General features: G+C 48.8%; 5 protein-coding genes across 5 annotated transcripts; 2 read left to right on the top strand and 3 right to left on the bottom strand.

The window, feature by feature from the left end:
- Positions 1–363: 363 nt before the first annotated feature.
- On the top strand, positions 364–5,389 carry P175DRAFT_0136012 (chromatin-remodeling ATPase CHD1). The gene is made up of 3 exons (XM_040892406.1): positions 364–459; positions 659–5,090; positions 5,152–5,389. Exons 2-3 carry the CDS (start codon positions 667–669, stop codon positions 5,279–5,281), a joined length of 4,554 nt encoding a protein of 1,517 aa, XP_040753913.1. The 5' UTR covers positions 364–459; positions 659–666; the 3' UTR covers positions 5,282–5,389.
- A 1,387-nt stretch (positions 5,390–6,776) lies between these two features.
- Positions 6,777–7,948, bottom strand: P175DRAFT_0403844 (C2H2-type zinc finger protein; the record flags this gene model as incomplete). The annotated part of the gene is made up of 2 exons (XM_040893006.1): positions 6,777–7,315; positions 7,414–7,948. Coding segments are annotated over 2 exons (1,074 nt in total), but the record flags the coding sequence as incomplete, so codon positions are not given.
- Positions 7,949–8,279: 331 nt separating this feature from the next.
- P175DRAFT_0514589 (aldo/keto reductase family protein) lies at positions 8,280–9,633 on the bottom strand (the record flags this gene model as incomplete). The annotated part of the gene is made up of 5 exons (XM_040898815.1): positions 8,280–9,041; positions 9,118–9,306; positions 9,332–9,401; positions 9,436–9,474; positions 9,582–9,633. The coding sequence occupies 5 exons, from the start codon at positions 9,631–9,633 to the stop codon at positions 8,561–8,563; spliced, it is 831 nt and encodes a 276-aa protein (XP_040753911.1). The 3' UTR covers positions 8,280–8,560.
- A 357-nt stretch (positions 9,634–9,990) lies between these two features.
- Positions 9,991–10,520, bottom strand: P175DRAFT_0490975 (uncharacterized protein; the record flags this gene model as incomplete). Its single annotated transcript, XM_040895816.1, has 2 exons — positions 9,991–10,287; positions 10,395–10,520. The coding sequence occupies 2 exons, from the start codon at positions 10,518–10,520 to the stop codon at positions 9,991–9,993; spliced, it is 423 nt and encodes a 140-aa protein (XP_040753910.1).
- Positions 10,521–11,381: 861 nt separating this feature from the next.
- On the top strand, positions 11,382–11,707 carry P175DRAFT_0529582 (uncharacterized protein; the record flags this gene model as incomplete). Its single annotated transcript, XM_040899702.1, has 2 exons — positions 11,382–11,563; positions 11,665–11,707. The coding sequence occupies 2 exons, from the start codon at positions 11,382–11,384 to the stop codon at positions 11,705–11,707; spliced, it is 225 nt and encodes a 74-aa protein (XP_040753909.1).
- Positions 11,708–12,856: the final 1,149 nt, after the last annotated feature.

Below are 12,856 nucleotides of genomic sequence, written 5' to 3'. Positions count from 1 at the left end.
CCCAGCAATCTCTTCACTGTGACTCGCTACTCGCTCCAAACCCCCCAGCCGGATGTTCCAACTCTCTCTTCCTACTCAAGTCTCCCTCTCTCTCATCATTCCTCTGCCTGTTACTCTCCACCGACTCATCCCATCCACCCCCCTCCCTTTACCTCCCCCCACCTTTCTTTTTTCCTTTTTCACGATTCTCTTCCTCATTTTGCGGTGATTCGGGGTCACCAAGCTATGGATTGTAAGTTTTTTATTCTTCGTTTTTAGCCTGTTCGGACGTGTCCTGGACTGGTCGGCTGGAGTACTTCTCTACAATATCGACCCACCCAGGATTCAAGATTTCCTCCACTCTCCTTGAGCTCATGGTCCTCTGAATCATTTCAAGTCAAAGTCTGTCTCAGTCGCGTCGGCTGGATCTGGTTTTGCGCTTGAATTTGCCCTGGCGATCGCTCTGTTCCTGTCTGTCTTGTCCGTCGCGTCTCATCCAATTCATCATCAAAATCATGTCCATGCATCATACCTTCATCTCCTATCACATTCTCTGAGCTTTATAGCTTCTAGTTTTCGAAAACTGGATCGCATACTGCTGCTTCATAGGCCCCTGGGCCTTCCATCCTTCCCCCGGCCTGTCTCGAGCTTCAATGCTGATGCATTTCCTTCCCAATAGCGACTAGCATGGTGATCCCATCTACCTCCGAACCCACGGCCACAACGGCCCTCACGAATGGGTATATGATGTCTTCTGTTCCTCATGCTGTCAGCTTCGAGGACGAGCTAGCAGCCAGCGACAATGGGAGTAGTGTCTCCAATGGCTACGAAAACCACGCCGCGTCCGAGTCCTCGCCCGAGCCCGATCCTGCGGACGACTCATATGATACTGCTTCTCCCGATGCGGAGGGAGATGAAGATGATTCTGGGATGGAAAATAGTGTGAAAGCTAGTAGCCCGTCCAGTGATGAAAATTCTTCATCCTCCGAACACGAGAGAGGCATCAAGCGCAAATCGCCTTCAATCAACGAATCTGACTACATTCGACAGAACCCAGACCTTTATGGACTGCGTCGAAGTGGACGAGCCCGCACGGCGCGTCAAATCGCCCCTTCTGTTTCTGACTCAGACTCCGATGATGTAGCCCCTCGTCCGAAACGTCGACGCGCCGTCCCCTCCCAACAGTCCTCGAAAGTCCCCTCACGGTCTGCCACCCAGTCCACATACTCTGAAGAATCGGATAGTGATGAATACGGGGGCAGCCGTGCTCGTATGAGCAAGGCGAAACGTCGAAGGCTCCTTCAGGCGTCTGTAAACAACGTTCCTTCCCACGCCGAGGTTCGTTTCTCAACAAGAAATGCTTCTCGCGTCTCGAACTACAACGAAGACGAGGATGATTCAATGTTTGAAGATGACGCGGAGGATGTGATGCAGAGTTACTGGGCGAACACTGTGGAAGATGACCGACCGGCCGTAGACGTCGTGCTGAACCATCGTCCCAAGGACGGTGTGGATCCAAGCGAAACTGGTGCTGACCGCCGTCAATTTGAATTTTATATCAAATGGCAAGGAAAGTCCCATTATCACGCGACGTGGGAGACTACTGAAAGCCTTGCGAACTGCCGTAGCATACGCCGCCTTGACAACTACGTCCGAAAGATCCTAGCCGAAGATGTCCATTTGAAATATCATGAGGATGTTGCCCCCGAAGACAGGGAGAAATGGAACCTCGATCGCGAAAGAGATGTAGATGCTATTGAGGACTACAAACAAGTTGAGCGAGTGATTGCGATGCGTGAGGGGGACGAGGGAACGGAGTATCTGGTCAAATGGAAACGACTTTTCTACGACTCGTGCACGTGGGAGGATGAAGAGATGGTTAGTAATATCGCTCAACGCGAGATAGACCGTTTCCTAGATCGCTCCTCTCGTCCGCCCATCTCAGATAAAACGGAATCAAACCCTGCCACCCGAAAGTCTTTCGAGACCATCAAGGGCACCCCTAGCTTCCTGCAAAACGGTCAGCTGAAGGAGTTTCAAGTGAAAGGCGTGAACTTCATGGCCTTCAACTGGGTCAAAAATCGCAATGTTGTCCTAGCAGATGAGATGGGCCTCGGGAAAACCGTACAGACCGTTTCCTTCATCAACTGGCTGCGCCATGTCAGACGCCAACAGGGGCCTTTTGTCGTTGTCGTCCCCCTCTCTACCATGCCATCATGGGCCGAGACCTTTGACAATTGGACTCCCGATCTGAACTACGTGGTCTACAATGGCAACGAAGCCGCTCGCAATGTTCTCAAAGAGCACGAGCTGATGGTGGATGGTAATCCTAAACGCCCGAAGTTCAACGTCCTCCTCACGACCTACGAGTATGTTTTACTGGACTCCGCCTTCTTGAGCCAGTTTAAATGGCAATTTATGGCTGTAGATGAGGCCCACCGTTTGAAAAATCGGGAGTCTCAACTATACGTGAAGCTTCTCGAATTCAGGTCGCCTGCTCGTCTTCTCATCACCGGTACCCCCATTCAGAACAACCTGGCTGAACTTTCTGCCCTGCTGGATTTCTTGAACCCTGGCATGGTTGATGTAGATGCCGATATGGATCTGAATGCAGAGGCAGCTTCCCAGAAACTCGCGGAGTTGACAAAAGCGATCCAGCCGTTTATGCTTCGTCGAACAAAGTCCAAGGTAGAATCCGATCTTCCTCCCAAGACGGAGAAGATTATTCGCGTTGAGCTTTCGGATGTTCAACTGGAATACTATAAGAACATCCTCACGAAAAATTATGCTGCACTGAACGACGGGGCGCGAGGCCAAAAACAATCTCTTCTGAACATCATGATGGAGCTCAAGAAAGCAAGCAATCACCCTTTCATGTTTCCCAATGCGGAGGCAAAGATTCTAGATGGAAGCACTCGCCGGGAAGACGTACTCAGGGCTCTGATCACTAGCAGCGGGAAGATGATGCTGCTCGACCAGCTTCTCGCGAAACTCAAGCGGGATGGTCATCGTGTCTTGATCTTTAGTCAAATGGTGAAAATGCTGGATATTCTAGGTGACTACATGGAATTCCGTGGCTACACGTACCAACGACTTGATGGAACCATCCCCTCAGCCTCCCGTCGTCTCGCCATCGAGCATTATAATGCTCCTGGTAGTAATGACTTTGCTTTCATCCTTTCCACCCGAGCAGGTGGTCTCGGAATCAACCTTATGACCGCAGACACCGTTGTCCTTTTCGATTCGGATTGGAATCCTCAAGCCGATCTCCAGGCCATGGCGAGAGCACATCGTATTGGACAGACAAGACCTGTCAGCGTCTATCGTTTGGTCTCGAAGGACACCGTAGAGGAGGAAGTGATTGAACGAGCACGCAACAAGCTTCTTCTTGAGTTTATCACAATCCAGCGGGGTGTTACCGATAAGGAAGCCTCTGAAATTCAGAATAAAATGGCCAGAGGCGGCATTACGCTTGGAGAGCCGAACTCCACCGAGGATATTTCGCGTATCCTCAAGCGCCGTGGTCAGAAGATGTTCGAGCAGACAGGCAATCAAGAGAAGCTGGAGCAGCTCGACATCGATTCAGTACTCGCAAATGCTGAATTGCACCAGACCGAGCAGGCTGAAGATATCCAAGCCGATGGTGGCGAGGAATTCCTCAAGGCATTCGAGTATGTTGATATTAAAGTTGACGACCTGAGCTGGGATGATATCATTCCCAAAGAACAACTGGAAGTGATTAGGGCGCAGGAGAAAAAGAAAGCCGACGAGAAATATCTTGCCGAAGTCATCGAACAAAACCGACCACGGAAGCGGAACGCCCCCGGGGAAGAGCGAGATTCTCGCGCAGAGCGCAAAGCCAAAAGACAAGCAAGAGTGCAGGTTAGTATGGACGATGGGGATGATTCAGATTCGAATGTCCAAGAAGCGGATCCGAAACGCCCCTTGATGGAGAAGGAATACCGACATCTTCTCCGAGCATTCCTGCGCTTCGGTGATATTGAGGATCGTGAGGAGGATGTTATTCGTGAAGCGCGCCTGCTTGATCGTGATAGAGAAACCGTGCGGTCTGCTCTTCGCGAGATAACTGAGAAGGCAGCTTCATTGGTCCGAGAGGATTTGCAGAAAATTGAGGCTCTTGAAAATGCTGGCAAGATGCTGACCAAGAAAGAACGGAAAGCGGTCCTGTTCGACCTTCATGGTGTCAAGCGTCTTAATGCATACACCATCGTTGAACGCCCCGCAGAGATGCGCGTGTTGAAGGAAGCCACCCTGGCGGTGCCTGATTTCAAAAACTTCCGGGTCCCAGAAGCCACCAAGGCACCTGATTATTCATGTCCATGGGGCGCACGAGAAGATGGAATGCTCTGTGTCGGAATTGCTCGTCATGGGTATGGCGCCTGGACGCAGATCAGGGACGACTCGGACCTTGCGTTGGGGGATAAGTTTTTCCTGGAAGAGCACCGGGTGGAGCGGAAGACCGAACGCATGAATGCGGAAGACAAGACAACCAAGTCTCCTGGTGCTGTCCACCTTGTTCGGCGAGCGGATTATTTGCTATCTATTCTCAGAGACAAGGCCAGCAGCGGTGCCAACATCACAGCCAAGCGGGCTGTTGAGAACCACCATCGCAACAATCGGAAGGGTTCCTCCCGGCCTCACGCGAGTACCAGTGTTTCTGCTTCTCCAGCCCCATCCGTCTCCCGTAAAGGTCACCGTGAGCAGGATCGGTCCCGACATCGGTCCCACACTCACGGCGCTCGAGAGAGTATGGAGCGTCACCATACCCCTAGCCACGATTCTCGTCCAAGATCTGTTCATGACGGTGAACGCCGGCGCCATCGGGCGTCCGATGCTTCGAGTGAAGACGTTCGTCGGCGCAAGAATAATGAGAATGGCCACTTGGGCAAGGAAGATATGTCCCGTCTGTTCTTCAAACCAATCCGCGAAGATCTCAAGAAGGTTGCAGCTGTCACAAAAGAAAACTTCCCGAACAAGGCTGAGCGGGCTTCTGAGCTCCGGCGTCTCCTCAACAAGATCGGCGGCTTTATTGGTAGCAACTTGAAGGGGGAGAATTCAGTTTCCATGTCCTCCCTAGAAACTCGATTATGGTACGTTCAACCAGCCCTTCAAATATTCCATCTGAGGTCATTTTCTAACTAGATCAAACAGGCATTATGTCTCGGTCCATTACTGGCCCAACAAGGATGCTGGCGGAGCCAAACTCCAGGAAATGTACCACAAACTGAGCGATGTTCACAAGAAAGCGGCTGCAGCTAAGGCCACTTCGAATGGGGACTAGGCATTTTTTTTTTTTTTTTTATCGATGTGCAGCAAAAGCATTGCTTGATTTTTGTCTACTATTTTATTTTTCGATCGTTGTCTTCTTCCCATTTCTCCCCAACATTTTCTTGTCATTAACATTGTGCATACTTGGGAAAGCATGGCGACGGCGTCTGGTGCAGTCCATCCCAGGGAAGATTTGAACACCTGAAACTGGACTAAATATGATGTTAGCATGATATCTCTTTACCTCTTTTTTCTCTGTCTTTATATCTTTTGGCTCTTATTCTTTTCCCACTCCTCCATGTGCCCTGTTTGGACCAACGGGCCCTCGAGCCCTTCCTCTGTATTCCATTCATCTCATCTCATCTCATCTCATATCACATCACATCACATCTAGAACCCTCCCTCCGTCCTTCGCCGGTTTCGCTATCTCCTTCATCCATTTATTCATAATGTATCCATCCTATTGCCCGGGTTGGGGGGTGGTGGGTGGAAGGCGCGAGGGATCAGTTCTCTCTCGAGTTTGTTTGATTCCAACTTGGGAGTGATTCTTCATCCATCACCAATAAATGCTCCATCGTGTTTCTGGGAGATATGTATCGAACCTATTTTTCTCTTAGACCTCATCATCTATTGGTTTGCTCTCTTGTGCCTTTTTTTTTTTTTTTTTTTTCGCCCTAATTTCTGAGATTTTTTTTATACCATCCAAGAAGCAAATAGCTAGGTACCTACCTACCTGGCTAACACAGATCTGGGACATCAGAAACTTATCACATCCAAATCGAAGAATTTTTTTTTTTCTTAATGATAGGTAGGTAGGGAGGGCATAGGAATAAAGAAAGAGAAGAGTCGAGTCAACTTCAAAATTGCATTGAGGTTTGTTTCCCTACCAGACTCTCTTGCCATAGTGGGGGTTTTCCTTGCAAATCGTACTCTAGTAGTTACGCGTACTAGTACTTGACTATGGAATTAGTTATATAAGGGAAGCGTAAGATAACATTATATGAATACAGTATGGCGCCTAAGAGGATAGGTAGGGTAGGGTAGGGTAGGGTAGGTACTTTAGTAGTAGGTCTCTGTTTCACCTGAGAGACATGATAGTTAATGTTGCAAGAAAAAGGGATATTCTGTCTGAAAGAAAAGAAGGGGGGAAAAAAAAGGAGACCAGATAGGAAAAAAAAAAAAAAAAAAAAAAAAAAAAAAAAACAAGCTTGGCCCTGGTTTAAATACGCCTTATACAGTACACCATAATTGATAAAGATAGATAGAAAGAAAAGTTGTTGTCTTCAGCCTGAATTCAGGACATGCATGCATGCATGTGGTTGGCTCCATTGTCTTGGAAGGAGAAAACCTTAGGAATAACGCAAGCCCCGAGCCAAAGAGAGAGGGGTGGTGCGTGGAGATTCTACCTGGGTAGGTAGGTTTGATCAAGGTGGGATGGAGCCCGAGTCTGTATTATTTTTATCGTCGCCTTCTGCCTCCGTGGGTTGCTGCGATTGACCGTGTTCAGCCCCGTTTGTTGGTGTAGTCGACGACACGGCAGCTTCCTTGTTGTTGACTAAAGCGCTGAGCAGACGGAGTTCAGCGTCAATCAAGTCATCGAAGATTGCTTCTTTCTCTAGCCATGCGTCTTTCCTCTTTGGTCTGATCTTGTCCCAGTCACCCCGTAGCGTTGACCCTTCTTTTTCTGCCCAGTGAATTTGTCGGCGCAGAAGCCTATACAGCTGATGTGGGTTCATCTCGAGCTCATGGTCATCAAAGCCACCTTCGGAGCCAAATCCGGGTAGCTCGAACTCATCAAGGTCCTCCGTTTCGATCGCGTCCCCGTTGACGCTTTCACTGTAGCGCTCCACATCATCCTTCGGCGGATGTGATAGCTTTAGTCTGATGCGCTGGAGCTTGCTTACTGGGGTTCCGACCGGAGTACCTGCGGCGGAGGGAAGATCGTGGCGCTTGGGGACGGGGTCAGAGGGACGGAGAGCTTCAGTTTCATGGACTGTTCTCATGTGTTTTGCGAGAGCATCGGAGCGGGTGAAACTGCGATCGCATTCTGTAGTAAAGAGCATTGTCAAGTTAGTCACGCCCCTTCGTTAATCGGACGACGGAGGGGGGGGGGGGGGTTTCAGTAAAAAAAAAAAAAAAGCTTACCTGGAAGCGCACAGTAAAATGGCTTTTCTCTTGTATGGCTCCTCATGTGTGCGCGCAGTGCGTAGCCGCTCGCATGCGTTTGGCCCTTCCGAGGACAATCGGACCATTCGCAGGAGTATTTCTTCTGCCGGCTACCGACATGCTCATTGTGAATATGTTGGACGAGACCGTCCATGTTCCCGAGGTCTCTAGAACCGCATCCATCCCACCGACAGATAGTGACCTGGTCGTTGCATTGGCCGCTATAGTCCTCGTCCTGGGTTGCTCCTATGAGGGCAAAGGTGTTGGGCGAGTTGCGAATTTCACCGGACGTGTCGGACGAGATGGAGCTTGATGGCGACGGAGGAGGAAGTAAATCATCCTGGAATGATGCCGAAACGGGCGTGTTGCGATCCCAGGAAGCCATGCCGGTGCGGCGACGCTTTGAAGGGGGCATGTTGGATGCAGAGGGTGAGAAGCCCTGCTTGGAGTCTTCGCGATCTGACATTTCGTCGGAGACGATAGAGGAGAGGGGGGAGCCAGGAGATTCTGCCATTGGCAAATAATGCGAGGAGGGAGGTTGGGCGGGTGGGTGAATAACGAGGTGATGAGTGAATTAGAGGGCTGATGACGAAGATTTCGCTGTGAATCTGGCCCGCAGGAGGGTTAACCTTGGTTGTGGTGGTGCTGGCGTCTGGATTATTGGGAGGATTCGAGTATACAGCCTGCGGGCACGTGATGAGGCTATTACTCTGATATAAAATGGGTTCGTTTCTTCCCTTCTTCTTCTTCTTCTTCTTCATCATCTTCAGCATCATTATTTTCTTTCCCTCTCTTTCTTCTCTATGCGATGGATAATACTTCCATCTCTCTAGCTCAAACTCGGTAAAAGTATGCCAATTCGACTGTTTATTTCCCGTCAATGATGAATCCATTAAGAATTCTGCAATTCCGACGATCTCCAGACTTTGTGAGATTGCATGTTGACCCTTCTACACTTGATCTGATTATACTTCTTATCCATTGATTTTCTTTAATGGTGTTTAGTAGATTGAGCTAACATAGAAGCTTTTCCAGGTCTATACACGTAACGCCTAGCTGCGACCATGTTACTAGGTCACAGGGGTAGATTGTCAGGGAGGATGTCGTTTATTGCTAGGTGTAAACCTCAGTATCGAGCTCCCGTGATCTTGTTTTGTTCAAGAATAGCATCGATCTCTGCCATATCCGCGTCGGAGAGATGAGGGACTCCCTGCAAATTCTGAGTAACTTTATCCGTGGTTGTACCACCGGGGATAGGGATAATTGTGGGCATGCCAGGTTTCCCGCTCAATGTGAGAATCCAAGCCAGAGCAACCTGTATAGGGGCGAGGCCTTTGCGAGCAGCTAGGTCATTAACCTCGTTCAGAAGCTTGACATTCTGGGTCATAGCTGCATCCTGGTACCTCGGCAGGTGCTTGCGGAAGTCACTGTCGTGAAGCTCGGAGACTTTAGTGAAGGCGCCTGCCAATATTCCTCTCCCCAAAGGCGAGTAGGCTACAACAGAGATGCCCAGCTCTGCGCAGGTTTCAGCCACGCCGTTGGTGAGGATGCTGGTATCCCACAGAGATAGTTCAACCTCGACCGCTGCGATGGGATGAATTTTGTTCCTGTAATGGTTAATTAGGTCATGCAAGAAGGAAAGCAAGGAAGAAAGAAAGAAAAAAAAAAGGGGGGGGGTCATACGCTCGTCGAATCGTCTCCGCATCTACTTCACTTAATCCAATCCCTCCGATCTTGCCTTCCTTAACCAGCTGGGCGAGAACAGTAACCGTGTGCTCCACAGTAGTTGTCGGGTCCTGTCTCGCACATTCAAAGATATCAATCGTCTTTGTTCTATCCAAGACCCGTAGACACTCATCGACGCTGCGCCGCCTTGTCTGGATTTTTCGTAAAATACCGCCTAAGCACATGCATCGAATTGTACTCGGGAGTCCCGTAGAGCTCTCCTCCATTCCAGAAATTCCCGCCTAGCTCGAGCGCCTTCTCGAGACACTCGAAAACATTGTTCCAGCGATGGAAGCTGTGGCCTCCAGGTCATTCCTGTTCTTTGTGAGCTACGGTATTCCTTCTGAACTGGAGGAGGAGGAGGAGGAGTAGAAAGGTGTGGTGACATCACCTCACATTGTAACTATTGTATACATACGTACCCATCAACCCATAACCAGTTTCGCCGACCTCACGACCGACAAGCGAAGGCATATTAACGTCCGTTGCCTCTGTGGGATTTGATTGCTCCGTCCAGCTGTAGTGATTGTTCTTGTGCATGGAACGAGGTTTTTTTTTTTTTTTTTTTTTTTTTTCCCCTCTGGTTCGGTGCCACAATAATGAGGGGGTAGCAGCAAAGACTCCGTACGACGTTCTCATACATACATACATACATACATACATACATACAAGGAGATAAAAAAATCTTTGTTGCTTTGGAGTTTGAATACAGATATCTATTGGACTGCTAGTAACTAACTACTCCTAAGTTAGACTATTCAAGAACAAGAATGGTAGGGTATTGTATTGTATTGTCTATATATATATATATATATATATATCAAAAGATTCCTACAATAAAACCTCATCCCCATCATCCAAGACCTCTCGGAAATTCTTCCTCAAGGACTCGAACAACGAATTCATAAACCCCACCGGGTCATCCACGGGGTCCTTCCCACTCTCGACTGCGTTATCCTTGGCCGTTACGGTGCTGTTATTGCTGTTGCTGTCGTCAATGGCACCATGGACGTTGTTGCTGTTGGTATTGCTACCGTGTGAACCGAGATGGTTGTATTCGTCTAGCTTCTCGAGACTGGTGTTGGCGAGAAGAGTGGAGAGTAGGTCTGTATGGCTGGGGATCATTCTCTATTCGATTATTTTATTTTGTTAGATGGGCTGGTTCTTTTTTCTCCGATTTATCTCAAGTGTGTGTGTGTGTGTGTGTGTGTGTTGTTGAGGAAGGACATACATACTGGGTCTGGAGATCTGCTGCGCAGATTGGTTGCTGGGGTTGGAAGGGAGGTGCTGAGTGAGATGAAGATGAAGACAGAGGTTGAGAGGAGGAGGAGGAGGTTAGTCCATGTTGATGAGGGAAGCATTGTTTCTGGTGATTGATAGCGAGTTGCACAGTGCACAGTGCACAGTGCGAGGTTGGAGTTTTATTCTATAGATGGATTGGGGACGTAAAGGTAGATAGGGACTTAATTTCCTAAGGTATATATATATGTATAATACGAACAAGTGAACAATAATCCAAGCTTGATATCACCTCAAGTCGCATATATACCCTACCCTACCCTACCCTACCCCACCCCCTAATTATCTATGAACCCCTTTGGATTGCTTGCCGTCATGTGGAATGGAATGGAGACGGACGGATCGCGTCGGCTGGTGTCGGAGAGTGCTAGCTGGGGCTGGTATTAGTATGATGCACTTATTGTACTCCGGAGAGAGAGAGAGAGAGAGAGAGAGTTGGGTTCCCTTAACTTGATCAAGCACTATTAGCGACCATCACTTGGCCTCTGCGCCGTGATGTTCCCCGAGGGAACTTGTTCGTGGTGACGTCGTGGTGGAGATGAAACAAGGGGTCCCAAAAATCAAGACACGGTGAGACACGACGACATTCCAATTGCTTCAAACATGCTGCACGAGCTTGTCCGCCGGCATGGGGAGGGGGGGGGGGATCAGGCCTGCCACCAGTATTCCGTTGTCTGAGGGCAGGCTATCTGTAACCGAGAATGTGTTAGCATTGATTTGAAGCAATTGGGTATGCTCTTCTTATTGCTATACTAGCTATACTATTTCACAAGACGCTTCAAGAGAGAAGGTAGTTCCCGATAATGTACACCTCTTCCCCGCTGCCACAAACTTAGTTAAATATCATCATCATCATCATCATCATCATATCATATCAGTAGAACCCAAGTGACTTCAATCTGGACATAAGAAACCCACCCACAATGCCTCAACAACAACAACCACAGAAACAACAACAACAACAACAACAACCCAAAGAACACCCCCGAGATCAAGACCAAGGGCAAGACCAGAAACAAAACCAAAACAGAAACCCCCACACCCCCAAACAGAACGCAAACAGATCTCTGCATCTAAGACCTTCGAACCCGCCGCGCCGTTCTAGGTGACGCGCTCCCTCCAGCTCCATGCAAATAAGCCATGATCACGAATGACCCAGCAGCCTGCTGGATATCAGGCTGGTGCTGGTGCTGAATCCGCAGCCAGCGCTCGGGATGCATGTGATGCTTATCATGTGCTGGCGGGATAGAGGCAATGAAGACTTGATGTCGTTTTGGTGGAGAGGGAGATATCTTTCTCTTTTTTTTTTTTTTGTGTTTTCACTGTGGTTTCTTTTCGGGTTGCTTTGTTTCTGTTGCTGTGTTTTGCTCTGTTGAGTATTTGATTTGATTCGATTCGATTCAGTTCAGTTCGATTGAGTTGGTTGGACTGGGTGACTGGTGAGATTTGGCCTGCTGTGGGTTAGCATTGGTGTTTGGTTTGGCTGTGGGATATTACATGGAGACCAGGAATGAATTGAAGCTGAATCCTGGAGGAGAGAAGGTAAAGTGTAGACTTGTCATGGGGAGTTACTAGTAGTTGTCTGTGGACGAGAAAGCTACAAGTACATACATACATACACCTACCACATCTTCATCCAGTCCCTGTAGTCGGACGCAGCAGCTGAAGGAGTTCTCGGCGGCCAGCAAGCATCCATGAAAATGAAACAACGAATGTTATGAGCGTTCTCAGCAACAAGTGCCCTAGTTAGTTAGCCTCTTCCTCTTCGTCAGCATCCGTACTCTTAACTAACTAACTAACTACAAAAGTTACGCTCTTGTAAAGCGCTTCGTTTTTTCCTCTTGGTTCCAGAAGCTATAACGATGCCCGATTAAGGAACTACCTAGCTAGCACCCGTGAGTCGTGACTCCTGGTCGTCGAGCAAACCACACGTCTTTGTGCGTGGAGTATACATACGCAACTCTAGTATTCTTGATCGTCAAACAATTCAACCAAATGCATGGATACGAGAGGTTAAAGCGGATTATGGATATCGATATTCTTAAGGGGCAAGACTAGGGCATTCGTAGGTGTCTACGTAAGTTACTTCCGGTAGAACAGTTGGATTAGAAGAGGGTGTCCAGTGAAGCCCCGGGAAAGCCGATGTTGCGATCAAACGACGCTTGGTGGTGTAGAGTAAGTAGCTTACGTATGTTCAACTCACATTGCCTATTCCGTAATGGTCATCCGCCATACAGGGTAGTTAGTGTACGGAGGTGCGAGTAATTGACCGGCAAGTGGCTTGAGTCGGTACGCTAGAAGAAGGGGCGGACTGACTACTGAGTCCGTGGTCGAGCAGGTACATAATCTCTAGCCACAATTCCAAGCGGAGTTGGACCCTCAGGGTATCGAAAAAAAA

The sequence above is a fragment of the Aspergillus ochraceoroseus genome (genome assembly GCF_002846915.1).
Source record: "Aspergillus ochraceoroseus IBT 24754 chromosome Unknown P175scaffold_2, whole genome shotgun sequence".
In the NCBI taxonomy this organism is placed as follows: domain Eukaryota; kingdom Fungi; phylum Ascomycota; class Eurotiomycetes; order Eurotiales; family Aspergillaceae; genus Aspergillus; species Aspergillus ochraceoroseus.
The sequence above is the reverse complement of the archived record's forward strand: the minus strand, read 5'-3'. Positions and strand labels throughout refer to the sequence as shown.